Consider the following 15,460-nt stretch of genomic DNA (forward strand, 5'->3'; position numbering starts at 1 on the left):
TGTAATCCCACTACTTTGGTAGGCCAAGACGGGTGGATCACCTGAGGTCAGGAGTTCGAGACCAGCCTGACCAAAATGGTGAAACCCTGTCTCTAGCATGGTGGCATGCATCTGTAATCTCAGCTATTCAGGAGGCTGAGGCAAGAGAATTGCTTGAACCTGACAGACGGAAGTTGCAGTAAGCTGAGATCATGCCACTGCACTCCAGCCTGGGTGACAGAGCAAGACTCTGTCTCAAAAAAAAAAAAAAGAAAACCAGAAAACCTATTACAAAGCTATGGTAATCAAAACAGTGCAGTGTTCCATAAAGATAATCATACAGACCAACCAAATAGAATTGAGAGTCCACAAATAAATCCATTTGTCTATGACCAATTGATTTTCTAGAAGAGTGCCAAGACCATTCAACAGGGAAAGAATAGTATTTTCAACAAACGGTGCCAGGATAACTGTATTTCTACATTCAAAAGAACTAAGTTAGACCCCTACCTCAAACCATATAAAAAAATTAACTCAAGCCGGGTACAGTGGTTCATGCCTGTAACCCCGGCACTTTGGGATGCCGAGGCTGGCAGATCACCTGAGGTCGGGAGTTTGAGACCAGCCTGACCAATATGGAAAAACCCTGTCTCTACTAAAAATACAAAATTAGTAAGCCATAGTGGCGCATGCCTGTAATCTCAGCTACTCAGGAGGCTGAGGGAGGAGAATCACTTGAACCCAGGAGGCAGAGGTTGCAGTGAGCTGAGATCGCACTACTGCACTCCAGCCTGGACAACGAGAGGGAAACTCTGTCTCAAAAAAATAATAATAATAATTAACTCAAAATGGATCAACGACCTAAACACAAGCACTAAGACCATTAACACTCTTAGAAGAAAACACGGCAGTAAATTTTCATGGCCATAAGTTTGGATTCTTAATATGACACCGAAAACACAAGCAACAAAAGAAAAAACATATAAACCAGACTTCAAAATTAAAGACTTTTGAGTATCAAAGGGATGCACAAAATCTACAGAAAGGAAGAAAGCATTTGCAAATCATATATCTGATAAGTGTTTAATATCCAGAATACATAAAGAACTCCTAAAACTCAATAAGAAAAAGACAACACAATATAAAAATAGGCAAAGGACTGAACAGACATTTCTCTAAAGAAGATATACAGATGACCAATAAGCAACATTCAAAGATGTTCAACATCATTAGTCATTAAGGAAATACAAATCAAAATCACAATGAGATACCATTTTATACCCCCTTGGATGGCCATAATCCAAAAAAAACAGAAAATAACTAGTGTTGGTAAAGATGTGGAGAAACTGGAACCCTGCACAATGCTGGTGGAAATGTAAAATGGTGTAGCCATTTCAGAAACAAGTTTGTCAGTTCCCCAAAAAGTTAAACATAGACTCACCATTTGTCCCGGCAATCATACTCTTTTGTATATACCAAACATTGCCAAATTAAGTATTGAGTATATACACTCCTAGGTATATACTCAAAAAAACTGAAGACAGGGACGCAAACAGATACTTGCACATCAGTGTTCACTGCAGCATTATTCACAATAGCCAAAGGGTAGAAACAATCCAAGTGCCTATATGAAATGTGGCATATACATACAATGGAGTATTACTCCGCTGTGGAAAGGAATGAAGTTCTGACGTGCTTTAACAAGGATGAACCTTGAAAACCTTACGCTAAGTGAAATAAGCCAGACAAAAAGGACAAATATTGTATGATTCCACTTATATAAAATATCAAGAATAGGCAAATTCATAGAGACAGAAAGTAGATTCAGGCCATCAGCAACGGAAGGAAGTAGGGAATGGGCATTTATTCCTTAATGTGTAGAGTTTTTATTTGGAATGATGAAAAAGTTTTGGAAATGGACAGTGGAGATGGTTGTACAACATTGTGAATGTAATTAATGCAATTAATTGTACACTTAAAAATTGGTAAGGCTGGGTGCAGTGGCTCATGCCTGTAATTCCAGCACTTTGGAAGGCCAAGGAGGGCAGATCACCTGAGGTTGGGAGTTTGAGTCCAGCCTTATCAACATAGAGAAACTCCGCCTCTATTAAAAATATAAAATTAGCTGGGCGTGGTGGCACATGCCTGTAATCCCAGCTACTGGGGAGCCTGAGGCAGGAGAATCACTTGAACCTGGGAGGTGGACATTGTGGTGAGCCAAGATCGTGCCATTGCACTCCAGCCTGGGCAACAAGGGCGAAACTGTGTATGGGAAAAAAAAAAAAAAAAAAAAAAAAAAAAAAAAAAATATATATATATATATATATATAGTTAGGCTGGGTGCAGTGGCTCACGCTTGTAATCCCAGTACTTTGGGAGGCCAAGGCGGGTGGATCACTTGAGGCCAAGAGTTTGAGACCAGCCTGGCCAACGTGGCAAAACCCTGTCTCTACTAAAAATACAAAAATTAGCCCAGTGTAGTGGCGTGCACCTGTAGTCCCAGCTACACGGGAGGCTGAGGCATGAGAATCCCTGAAGCCAAGAGGTGGAGGTTGTAGAGACTGAGATGGTGCCACTTCACTCCAGCCTGGGCGACTGTCTCAAATAATAAAAATTTTAAAAAAATTGTTAAAATGGCAAATTGTTATATATAGTTCACCATAAGAAAAAAAATCTTGGGCCAGGCGCGGTGGCTCATGCCTGTAATCCCAGCACTTTGGGAGGCTGAAGTGGATGGATCATCTGAGGTCAGGAGTTCGAGACCAGCCTGGCCAACATGGTGAAACCCTGTCTCTGCTAAAAATACAAAAATTAGGCCGGGCGCGGTGGCTCACGCCTGCAATCCCAGCACTTTGGGAGGCTGAGGTGGGCGGATCACGAGGTCAGGAGATTGAGACCATCCTGGCTAACATGGTGAAACCCCGTCTCTAATAAAAATACAAAAAATTAGCCACGCATGGTGGCGGGTGCCTGTAGTTCTAGCTACTCAGGAGGCTGAGGCAGGAGAATGGCATGAACCTGGGAGCAGAGTTTACAGTGAGCCGAGATCGCACCACTGCACTCCAGACTGGGCAACAGCGTGAGACTCCGTCTCAAAAAAAAAAAAAAAAAAAAAAAATTAGGTGGGCATGATGGCGGGAGTCTGTAATCCCAGCTACTCGGGAGGCTGAGGCAGGAGAATCACCTGATGCCAGGAGGTGGAGGTTGCAGTGAGCCAAGATCGCACCACTGTACTCCTACCTGGGTGACAGAGCAAGACTCTGTCTCAAAAAAAAAAAAAAAAAAAAAGAAATAGTATGTCTGAGCAGCAATTACTGAATTATATTTCTTTTCCACTTAATTCCTTGGTATGATAGGCTTAATGGAGACTAATTATCTTCTACTGAAAATATTTGTGATCTCTTGGTTATAATGAGACTATTTTCCTTCTGGAAGTTAGAGATGTAATATTTAAAGAAAAATTAATTTCAAAATTGAGTGTTCCAGATGGCAGGAAAACAACTGTGAGCTTCACTGTTTGTCAAGCTCAAATATACCTTGTGATATTTTCTCTTCCAAGTTTATACTTGTCTCTTTGCTATTGTAATTTATTTGGATTACAAGATTCTCAGGCTTTCAGATTCCACTTTGCATATTTGTCTCATACTTTTAATATATTTTCCAATTGTCACATTCGTTTTAAGAGTTTCAGTTAATAGTGAATTATTAATTTTTACTAAAGAGATAATTTTATAAGTATTACTTTCGTTTCCACCTTCAAATATTTCATTACCTGTTACACTTTGTGCCCAGTAGTTTAATGCACACTGTAATATCGTAAAATAATATTGGTTCTAGGTACCACTGTATTTTGTTCCTGGCATAAAAGAAAAAAGGTTTTCTGTTGCCTCTTATTGAACCTTTTTGCATTCAAGAGATCCAACTTAGGCTGGGCACAGTGGCTCACGCCTATAATCCCAGCACTTTGGGAGGCCGAGGTGGGCGGATCACTTGAGGGCAGGAGTTCGAGACCAGCCTGGCCAACATGGTGAAACCCTGTCTCTACTAAAAATACAAAATATTAGCCGGGCTTGGTGGCAGGTGCCTGTAATCCCAGCTACTCGGGAGGCTGAGGCAGGAGAACTGGTTGAACCTAGGAGGCGGAGGTTGCAGCGACCTGAGATGGGGCCACTGCACTCCAGCCTGGGCGACAGAGTGAGACTCTGTCTCAAAAAAAAAAAAAAAAAAAAAAAGGAGATCCAACTTAGAGAATAAAAAATTTAAAAACAAGAGAATTAAAAATGTACAACAATAAATGGGAGATATGGCAACATTTTATCTGCCCTGCTATGGTGATAATTAGCAGAAAGCAAGCTAAGGTTTGCAGCCTGGAGCTGGCTTTGTCCCTTACCTTGCCATTAAGAACGATGTTCTGGCTTCCACACAACACTGACTGGCGACTGACTTTGTTCCCAGATGCCTAAAAGAAAACAAGGGAAAACCGGGGAGAGCAAACTTAATAGGTTTCTGGACCACAGGTTTCCATCAAGAAAGTTCATTATTTGAGAGAAAAAAACATAAAGTGTGGTGCTGTCCACAATGGAGTGAGTCCAGGATATCAAAAAAGCAATGATGGATTAGGAAACTATGGCTGAGTGTGGTGGCTCATGCCTGTAATCTCAGCACTTTGAGAGGCTGAGGCAGACGGATCCCTTGAGGCCAGGAGTTCAAGACCAGCCTGGGCAATATAGTGAGACCCCTTCTGTACAAAAAAAATTTTTTTTAATTAGCAGGGCATGGTGGCGCGTGTCTGTAGTCCCAGCTCTTCAGAAGGCTGAGGCTGGAGGATCGCTTGAGCCTGGAAGGCCGAGGCTGCAATGAGCTGTGATTGCGCCACTGCACTCCAGCCTGGGCAATAGAGTGAGACCCTGTCTCAAAAAATAAAAAAATAAAGGAAACTAGGGACTCAAGGAATAAACTCATAATTTGAATGTCTATTGCTTGGTGGCATCAGACAGACGCGGATTCAAATTCCACTTCCACACTTGGGCTTTACGGCCTTAAAACGAGGATAATGACTTTATGAGTATCAGAGTTGTGAGAAATCAAAGAAAACCAAAATAACAATAGTAACGTTAATTGACCACCTGCCCTGTTTCCAAGATTTTACAAACATATCATGTACTGATCACAAAGAACCAAATCGGCAGGCTGCGGTGGCTCACGCCTGTAATCCCAGCACTTTGGGAGGCCGAAGCGGGTCGATTACCTGAGGTCAAGAGTTAGGGACCTGCCTGGCCAACATGGTGAAACCCCGTCTCTACCAAAAAATACAAAAATTAGCCGGGCGTGGTGGCGGGCGCCTGTAATCCCAGCTACTCGAGACGCTGAGGCAGGAGAATCGCTTGAACCCGGGAGGCGGAGGTTGCAGTGAGCAGAGATCGCGCCACTGCCCTCAGGCCTGGGCGACAGAGAGAGTCTCCGCCCCCCCACCCCCTCCTCAAAAAAAAAAAAAACCCAATCGTTTTTAGCGCAAGTTAACAGATTACAAAAGGCAGTGTAAAAGGGCCCGAAGTCCGAGCTGTAATTCATATGAACAGGATGGGACTTGTCCTATCCTCCTGAAGGCACTTTATCCCTATGAGAAAATCAGGAATAAATACAAAAGGCCTAAACTGGCCATGAGCGGAGTAAACAGCAAAGCCAGACGGTACACGGGGCGTCGCCAGATAATCCGGGACTAACCGCCCAAGGGACAGGGGTGGGTGGGGTAGGGGTAGGTTGGGAACGCCGACCAGGCCTCAAAGGGACGCAGGGTTGGAAAGAGGAGGATAGATATCTGGACCCGCGCACCGTCTCGATGTACTCAGACTTGTTGTAGAGCAGCTCGCCCAACTCCATGGCCGCCGCCTCCTTCCCTCAGCCCCGGATCCTGTCAGAGTCAATCGGTCAGTCTTTCAGAGATTCCGGCTACTTCCGGCCGCTCCTCCACTTCCGCTCCAGGTGGCCCACTGGGACTCATCGACAGCTCGGTTCTCCTTTAGGCGGCCTCGCTCCACTGCTCGGCCGTCTACGGCTGCGCGTGCGCAGGCTGAATGGTGGATTTAATTGGCCGGAGTTTAGGGCGCGCTTGGCCCGCGTGGGTCAGCTGATCGCGCACTGAGGGTGCGATCCCGGTCTCCCCATTCCTTCTTGGGGCGCCTCCCCGGCCCAGGGCCAACTGGGTCCCGGTGTCGGCAGGCCTGGGGTCGGCGACGGCTGCTCTTTTCGTTCTGTCGCCTGCCCGATGGAAGAGCCTCCCGGGAAGCCCCTCAGCTGTGAGGAGAAGGAAAAGGTGCCAGGGGGTGCGGGAAGGGCGGACGCAGGACTCTGACCCCGCTTTCCCAGGGTTTTAGGCCAGGCTTTGTGTCCTCGGCAGTCCAAGGGCAGCAGTATCGTCTGACCACCCCCTCCTCTTAGGGCTGAGGGGGCGCAGAAAATGAAAATGTGGAAATAGCGTGGTGCTCACGTGGTGGCGTTTAAAGAACAAATTATATTACAGTAGCAGCGCAGTAATACAATGTGTAACACTTTATAGATAAAGCTGTATCGACACCCTTGCTCCTCCCCCCTCCCACACCCTCAATCTTTACTTCTTCCCCCGGACGGCCTCAAGTAAATCTTTTAAGTCTGGTACTCCCAGGTCCTTTCGTGTGCTAGTGTGGGTGGTGGAGGAGGGGCGTATCCCTAACCACCAAAAAGGAATCCTATGTATATTTTTTGGAGAAGGGAATGTTCATAAATGGTATGATCCGAATGGTTCTGCAGGTTCCGTTTTTCATACCCCTGTTTAGCATTCCTGTCAGGACATGTTTATCTACCTTGCTTTCTTTTTTAAGTTCTAGACAGTATGTTGTAGTTTGGAAGTGCCCTCGTTTCGTTTCTTTTTTCTTCCTTTTCTGTTTTTCTTCTTTTTTGAGACAGAGTCTCACTCTGCCACCCATGCTGGGGTGCAGTGGCACGATCTCGGCTCACTGCAACCTCCGCCTCTTAGGATCAAGCGACTGTCCTGCCTCAGCCTCCCGAGTAGCTGGGATTACAGGAACCCGCCACTGCACCTGGCCTTGGAAGTGCCCTTGCTTACTGTACTACTGATAGACTTTTAGGATGTTTCCAGCTTGTGCTGATGTTATTCTTATCCTGGCTTACCTTCTGGTAGAGGTGAGAAAGATCATTTATAAGTAAACAAGATAATCCCCAGACATTGATAAGATTGGTGGGAGGCCAGTCTCCGTGGCTCACGCCTGTAATCCCGGCACTTTGGGAGGCCGGGATGGGCAAATAGCTTGAGCTCAGAGTTTGAGACCAGCCTAGGCAACGTAGTGAAACCCCGTCTCTACTAAAAATACAAAAATTAGCCGGGTGTGGTGACGCCAGCCTGTAGTCCCAGAGGCTCAGGCCTCAGAGGCTGATGCACGAGAATCGCTTGAACCAGGGGACGCTGAGGTTGCAGGGTGCTGCCGAGATCGTGCTACTTCACTCCAGGCTGGACGACAGAGTGAGACTGTGTCTCAAAAAAAAAAATGAAAATTCCATACGGTTGGCAACTTGTCTAGTAGCATGTTTTGCACATAGGTTTTGTTTTGTTTGTTTGTTTTTGAGACGGAGTCTCGCTCTGTCGCCCAGGCTGGAGTGCAGTGGCGCGATCTTGGCTCACTGCAACCTCCGCCTCTCAGGTTCAAGCGATTCTCCTGCCTCAGCCTCCCGAGTAGTTGGGATTACAGACGCCCAATACCGCGCCCGGCTAATTTTTGTGTTTTTAGTAGAGATGGGGTTTCTCCATGTTGGCCAGGCTGGTTTCGAACTCCTGACCTCAGGTAATCCTCCCACCTCGGCCTCCCAAAGTGCTGGGATTACAGGTGTGAGCCACTGCACCCAGCCTTTTTTTTTTCTTTTTTTTTTTTTTTGACTGAGTCTCGCTCTGTTGCCCAGGCTAGAGTGCAGTGGCATGATCTAGGCCCACGGCAACCTCTGCCTCCGGGTTCAAGCAATTCTCCTGCTTCAGCCTCCTACAGGCACCCCCCACCACACCCGGCTCATTTTTGTATCTTTAGTAGAAGCAGGATTTCACCATGTTGGCCAGGCGGGTCTCGAACGCTTGACCTCAAATGATCCACCCACCTCAACCTCCCAAAGTGTTGGGATTACAGGCATGAGCCACCGCACCCAGCTGAGTAGGTCTTTTTTTTTTTTTTTTAAAGCATGTATGGAGGATGGAGATCTTGATGTTTTGTTGGTTGAAAGATGAGTATAGCTAAAAAGTTGCTAAAAAGCAGAAAAACCTAGGCTGGCTTTGCTGCTGAGAGAATCCTTTGAACCAAAGAAGCCAGAGAGACAAGGGAATCTAGGCTTTCAGAGAACAGTAATTTGATTCAGCCCAATTCAGTTATTTATTTAATAAATATTTGTTAAATGCCTACTGTGTGCCTGGCTGGAGATTGAGCAATGATAGCTCCAACCTCACTGGCCTTCTGCGTGTTTCTCAAACGTACGTAGCCTATTCCACTGCAGACCTTTTATATTTGTGGTTCCCTCTGCCTGGGGGTACTGTTCCCTCTGACCTTCCCAAAACTAGCTCCTTCCTCATTCAGTCTTAGGCTCAAATGATAGTCCTCAAAAATGCCTCCCTGACCACTGTAACTAAAGTAGTCCCTGTCAGTAGGCGAGTAACTCTCTCATATCACTGTTTATCTGTGTAGTTATTTTTTTACCTTGTAAAATCATCTGTTTGTTTTCTTATTTATCATCTGTCTCCCTCGCTGTATGCAAATTGCATCTAGAATAGCATCTGGAGCACTAATTGACACATAGTGGGTATCAATTATTCCAGGTACTAGAGATACCTGGACCATTAACTGATAAATAGAAGATTCATTTGTTGAGTGACTGAGGATGGCAGTCCCTGCTACCTTCAAGGATCTGGATGATGGGGAGAAACAGAGAACATAGTATGAGAATACTGTGGTAAGGAAAGTACAGAGGACTGGTAGAGTGTCTAACCTAGATTTGGAGAAGGACCTAGAAGTCTATCCCAGAGAAATAAAAATCTAAACTAAGGCTTGAGAAATCAGTAGGAATTGGCAAAGGAAGGACATGTTCCAGATGATAGGAACAGGTTATGCAAAGATCCTAAAATGGTCAGAGCTTGGTGCTTTTTGAGAACCAAAAGTAGATTGTTATGGACCAGTGCTACTCCATGCCTCTTGCCAAGGGACCCCGCCAAGCACTGCATCCCTTCCCTCTGACTCCACCTTTCCACTTGCCCAGTATTGTTGGTGTTTTTCTTCTTCCAGTTAAAGGAGAAATTAGCATTCTTGAAAAGGGAATACAGCAAGACACTAGCCCGCCTTCAGGTAAGTGAATCGTATTCTCAAATTAAGGTGTTATAGTACAAATAATTTAAAAACAGTTCTTGACTCTATAAAGCTTTAAAGAAAACGTATTTCTGGGGCTGTTTTTGTCTCCTCTAGCGTGCCCAAAGAGCTGAAAAGATTAAGCATTCTATTAAGAAAACAGTAGAAGAACAAGATTGTTTGTCCCAGCAGGAGCTCTCACCGCAGCTAAACCACTCAGGTAAATCTAGACCATTCACTTATGCCTGCTTTATTATTCATTTCCCAGGTATATTTTGGCTATTGTTCTTTTTCCCACAGAGTGAAGATAATGACTAGCAATAGAAGCTTTAATTTTAATTTTAATTTTATTTTTTTGAGACAGAGTCTCACTCTGTCACCCAGGCTGGAGTGCAGTGGCGCAATCTTGGCTCAATACAACCTCCACCTCCCAGGCTCAAGTGATTCTCGTGCCTCAGCCTCTGAGTAGCTGGGACTACAGGCACGTGCACTACCACACCTGGCTAATTTTTATATTTTTAGTAGAGACGGGGTTTCGCCATGTTGGCCAGGCCAGTCTTGAACCCCTGGCCTCAAGTGATCTGTCCGCCTGGGCCTCCCAAAGTGCTGGGATACAGGTGTGAGCCACTGTGCTCGGCTGCAATATATTCTAATTAACATAAAATTCATATGCCATAAAATCTATAGTCTCTATTTTCAGTTAGACTGTTTATTCTTTTTCCCTCTCTTGCTCTTTTTCCCTCTCAATTTTCAGAAATTATATTTATTGTTTAAATATTAGAAAGGTTTTTTGTTTTGTTTTGTTTTTATTTTGAGACAGAGTCTCACTTTGTCATCAAGGCTGGAGTGCAGTGGCTCGACGCAGCTCACTGCAGCCTCCACCTCCCAGGTTCAAGCAATTCTCCTGCATCAGCCTCCCGAGTACCTGAGACTACAGGCACGTGCCGCCACGCCCGGCTAATTTTTGTATTTTTAGTAGAGATGGGGTTTCACCATGTTGGCCAGGATGGTCTTGATCGCCTGACCTCGTGATCTGCTTTGCCTCAGCCTCCCAAAGTGCTAGGATTACAGGTGTGAGCCACCGTGCCCAGCGAAAGGTTTTTTTTTTAATTTAAGTGTATATGAACAGAGAAAAATTCTAGGTGAAAATATTCTAAAAACAATGGTCAATTCTGATGTTTAAATTCAAATAATTTATAATAATAAAACTGAGGGTTATTGAAATGGGAGTGTTATTAAAATTACTTGAGCCAAGGGGGAAAGTAAAGAAATACATGAGATAGAAAATTAGTTGAGATTTAGAAGTTAAGAGAAGAGATTGTGTGATAAAGAATACTCTGTTCTTTTAAAAAACATTTTTAGCACAATGCTATTTGTTTATATGTACTTAAAATTTCATAGATTATTAGAATTTAAAAAATTAGAACTTTTAAAAATATGTACAGTATGGAGCATGTACAGTTCCTTTACATACTCCATCAGATAGTAGAAGTAGTCAGCACCTTGAACACATTCCTCCTAAAGGTAACAGTGACCTTACTATTCACAGCCTAAAAAATAGGTTTATTTCACCTGTAAATTCATCTGCCTGAATGAAATGTCACTGATTATTTCTTAAATAAATGTTTAGTAGTATTTATATATAATAGGTTAAAAATGAGTATTTTTTGTTTTATTTTATAAGAAAAATATGTTATATACATTTTTTTCCTCCTTAGAACCTAAAAATAAAATATGTGTTTATGACAAGTTACACATCAAAACCCATCTTGATGAAGAAACTGGAGAAAAGACATCTATCACACTTGATGTTGGGCCTGAGTCCTTTAACCTTGGAGATGGCCCAGGAGGATTACCTATACAAGGAACAGATGACACCCAAGAACATTTTCCCCACAGGGTCAGTGACCCTGATGGTGAGCAAAAGCAGAAGCTGCCAAGCAGAAGAAAGAAGCAGCAGAAGAGAACATTTATTTCACAGGAGAGAGACTGTGTCTTTGGCACTGATTCACTCAGATTGTCTGGGAAAAGACTAAAGGAACAGGAAGAAATCAGTAGCAAAAATCCTACTAGATCACCAGTAACTGAAATAAGAACTCACCTTTTAAGTCTTAAGTCTGAACTTCCAGATTCTCCAGAACCAGTTACAGAAATTAATGAAGACAGTGTATTAATTCCACCAACTGCTCAACCAGAAAAAGGTGTTGATACATTCCTAAGAAGACCTAATTTCACCAGGGCTACTACAGTTCCTTTACAGACTCTATCAGATAGCGGTAGTAGTCAGCACCTTGAACACATTCCTCTTAAAGGTAGCAGTGAACTTACTACTCACGGCCTAAAAAACATTAGATTTACTTCACCTGTAAGTTTGGAGGCACAAGGCAAAAAAATGACTGTCTCTACAGATAACCGCCTTGTAAGTAAAGCTATAAGTAAAAGTGGCCAACTGCCCACAAGTTCTAATTTAGAGGCAAATATTTCATGTTCTCTAAATGAACTCACTCACAATAACTTACCAGCAAATGAAAACCAAAACTTAAAAGAACAAAATCAAACAGAGAAATCTTTAAAATCTCCCAGTGACGCTCTTGAAGGCAGAAATGAAAATCTTCAGGAAAATGAGATTCTAAGTCAACCTAAGAGTCTTAGCCTGGAAGCAACCTCTCCTCTTTCTGCAGAAAAACATTCTTGCACAATGCTTGAAGGCCTTCTGTTTCCTGCAGAATATTATGTTAGAACCACACGAAGCATGTCCAATTGCCAGAGGAAAGTAGCCCTGGAGGCTGTCATTCACAGTCATTTGGATGTCAAGAAAAAAGGGTTTAAAAATAAAAATAAGGATGCAAGTAAAAATTTAAACCTTTCCAATGAGGAAACTGACCAAAGTGAAATTAGGATGTCTGGCACATGCACAGGACAACCAAGTTCGAGAACTTCTCAGAAACTTCTCTCATTAACTAAAGTCAGCTCTCCCGCTGGGCCCACTGAAGATAATGACTTGTCTAGGAAGGCAGTTGCCCAGGTACCTGGTAGAAGATACAGAGGAAAAAGAAAATCAGCCTGCACCCCAGCATCAGATCATTGTGAACCACTTTTGCCAACTTCCAGCCCATCGGTTGTTAACAGGTCCAAGGAGGAAGTCACCTTGCACAAATATCAGCACGAAAAATTACTTATTCGAGTGAAGGGTAAATCAAGATGTGTTTGATGATGATGATGATGATGAAAGTTAACAATTACTATTTGCCTGGCACTTCCTTTTCTTTCTTTTCTAAAAAGGGACAGGGACAGGGCCAAGTGTGGTGGCTTACGTCTGTAATCCCAGCACTTTGGGAGGCTGAGGAACAGAGTGAGACCCTGGCTTAAAAAATGTAAAAAAATAAAAGTAAATAAATAAAGATAAAGAGACAGGGTCTCACTGTTGTCCAGGCTAGAGTGCCGTGGTGCAGCCTCTATCTCCTGGGCTCAAATGTTCCTCCTGCCTCAGCCTCCCAACTAGCTGGGACTACTGGCATGTGCCACCATGCCCGGCTAATGTTTTTAAATTTTTTGTAGAGGTGAGGTCCTGCCCTGTTGCCCAGGCTGATCTTGAACTCCTGGCCTCAAACAGTCCTCCCACCACAGCCTCTCAAAGTGCTGGGATTACAGACGTGAGCCACTGTGTCCAGCCTGCCTGGCACTTTCTAAATGTTGTACAGATACTAACTCATTGAATCATCACAGCAGTCCTACATGAGGTAGAATCTATTTTCATTCTCACTTTACAGGTGAGGAAACTAAAGTACAGAGAGATTAAAATAACTTTACTTAATTTAATTAAAATCACAGAGCCAGGATTCAAACCTGGCGGTATGGTGCCAGAGTTCACTAATAGAGCTGAAACATTTCAACACTGAAAAGGAAAATGTATTGATTGTTTTACATAATATTACATATTCAGGTTCAGCACAATTTGGGTAGAAGCTTCACAGCTAATACAGAAAGTGTTTTTGAAGTAAAATGGAATGTGTACTAGAGTAAGACTATGTTGGACTTGGTGGCTTACCCCTGTAATCCCAGCACTTCAGGAGGCCAAGGTGGGAGGATTGCTTGAGCCCAGGAGTTTGAGACCAGCTTGGGTAAAATGATGAAACCCCATCTCTACAAAAAATATATAGAAAAATTAGCCAGGTGTGGTGGTGTATGCCTGTGGTTTCAGCTACTTGAGAGGCTGAGGTGAGAGGATCACTTGAGCTCAGGAGGTTGAGGCTGCGGTGAGCCGTGATTGCACCACTGCACTCCAGTCTGGGTGATAGAGCAAAACCCTCTCTCAAAAAAAAAAAAAAAGACTAAGAGTCCACTGACTGTCTCATTTAGAAATCATCATGTAATGAAAAGGCCTAAGCAACTTTTTTGGATAAAATATCTAATGCAGTGTCTCTTTTTTTTTTTTTTTTTTTTTTTTTTTTTTTTGAGACGGAGTCTGTCTCTGTCGCCCAGGCTGGAGTGCAGTGGCGCAATCTTGGCTCACTGCAAGCTCCGTCTCCCGGGTTCACGCCATTCTCCTGCCTCAGCCTCTCCAAGTAGCTGGGACTACAGGCGCCCGCCACCACGCCCGGCTAATTTTTTGTATTTTTAGTAGAGACGGGGTTTCACCATGGTCTCGATCTCCTGACCTCGTGATCCGCCCGCCTCGGCCTCCCAAAATGCTGGGATTACAAGCGTGAGCCACCGCGCCTGGCCTTAATGCAGTGTCTCTAAGGCCTCCAAGGGACACAGGATTTTGGAGGATGGGAAGCAAGGATACATTGTAATTTAAACTTTTAATTCATTTACTGAGAATTTAATCATATCTGATCAACTAAGCACAAAATCTGGGTAATTCATTGTGGCTCTAAACTAGGGATCAGCATACTTTCTAGAATGGGGCAGATAGCACATATTTTAGTCTTTGTGCTCTGTCTCAACTACTCAGCTATGTGCCATAGCAGCCAAAGTCAACTTGTAACTGTGACTGTGTTCCAACGCACCTTTATATGCATTTTACAGCCAGGTTCCTAAAACAAAAAAAACAACTTTATGTGCAAAAATAGGTAGCAGGCTGTTCTGTACCATTGGACATGGACTTGGTCTATGAGCTATGACTAATTAATCCAAAAATAATAATTGTGACTTTTCATCATCTTTTAAGCGAACAAGAATACAAAATCATCAAAAAGTAGGCAATCCAGTAATCTAGAAATACTGTTTTTTACACAGTAGGTTTTTTTATTGTTGTTGAGACAGAGTTTCACCCTTGTCGCCCCGGATGGAGTGCAATGGCACTATCTCAGCTCACTGCAACCTCTGCCTCCCAGGTTCAAGCGATTCTCCCATCTCAGCCCCCTGAGTAGCTGAGATTACAGGCACCCACCACCACATCCAGTTAATTTTTATATTTTTAGTAGAGATAGGTTTTCGCCATGTTGGCCAGGCTGGTCTCGATCTCCTGACCTCAGGTGATCTACCCACCTCAGCCTCCCAAAGTGCTGGGATTACAGGCGTGAGCCACCAGGCCCAGCCAGTAGTTTGAAATAGTCTGCTATAATTGTAGTAACCTGCAGCTACATTTAAAAACTTTTTTTCTCAAGGTGACATCTACATAACAAAGTTAACCATTTTAAATTAAGTGAACAAGTCAGTACATTTACAGTGTTGTGCAACCACCACCTTATCTCATTCTAAAACATTTTCATCACCCCTAAACCCCATACCCATTAAGCAGCTGCTACCCATTTCCTCTCCCCTCACCCCCTACTTCATCCCTGGGCAACCACCAATCTGCATTCTATCTCTATGGATTTACCTATTCTGGGTATTTCATATATATGGAATCATAGAGTATGTGACCTTTTGTGTCTGGCTGCTCAGCATAATGGGTTTGTTTGTTTTTGAGATGGAGTGTCACTCTGTCGCCCAGGCTGGAGTGCAGTGGCACAATCTTGGTTCACTGCAACCTCCGCCTCCCAGGTTCAAGTGATTCTCCTGCCTCAACCTCCTGAGTAGCTGGGATTACAGGCGCCTGCCACCATGCCTGGGTAATTTTTGTATTTTTAGTAGAGACGGGGTTTCACCATGTTGTCCAGGCT

General features: G+C 43.7%; 2 protein-coding genes across 4 annotated transcripts in view; one reads left to right on the forward strand and one right to left on the reverse strand.

Moving 5' to 3' along the window:
* Positions 1 to 6,036, reverse strand: part of DCTN5 (dynactin subunit 5) — a 28,538-nt gene extending 22,502 nt beyond the window's left edge. The window contains exons 1-2 of one of the 2 annotated variants that reach the window (XM_003261677.3): positions 5,812 to 6,036; positions 4,370 to 4,438 (exon numbers count right to left, since the gene is read on the reverse strand). In XM_003261677.3, the coding sequence (XP_003261725.1) occupies positions 4,370 to 4,438; positions 5,812 to 5,859 (117 nt within the window). In that variant the 5' untranslated portion in view covers positions 5,860 to 6,036. The remainder of the gene's footprint in view (positions 1 to 4,369; positions 4,439 to 5,811) is intronic. The other variant, XM_003261679.3, reaches the window with a different exon arrangement.
* A 101-nt stretch (positions 6,037 to 6,137) lies between these two features.
* The window catches only part of PALB2 (partner and localizer of BRCA2), a 35,613-nt gene continuing 26,290 nt past the window's right edge, over positions 6,138 to 15,460 (forward strand). The window contains exons 1-4 of one of the 2 annotated variants that reach the window (XM_003261673.3): positions 6,138 to 6,292; positions 9,291 to 9,350; positions 9,468 to 9,570; positions 11,069 to 12,541. In XM_003261673.3, coding sequence (XP_003261721.1) covers positions 6,245 to 6,292; positions 9,291 to 9,350; positions 9,468 to 9,570; positions 11,069 to 12,541 — 1,684 coding nt within the window. In that variant the 5' untranslated portion in view covers positions 6,138 to 6,244. Of the gene's footprint in view, positions 6,293 to 7,042; positions 7,159 to 9,290; positions 9,351 to 9,467; positions 9,571 to 11,068; positions 12,542 to 15,460 lie in introns of those variants that run through there. The other variant, XM_030799705.1, reaches the window with a different exon arrangement.

Source organism: Nomascus leucogenys, chromosome 2 (assembly GCF_006542625.1).
Source record: "Nomascus leucogenys isolate Asia chromosome 2, Asia_NLE_v1, whole genome shotgun sequence".
NCBI classification, from domain to species: Eukaryota; Metazoa; Chordata; class Mammalia; order Primates; family Hylobatidae; genus Nomascus; species Nomascus leucogenys.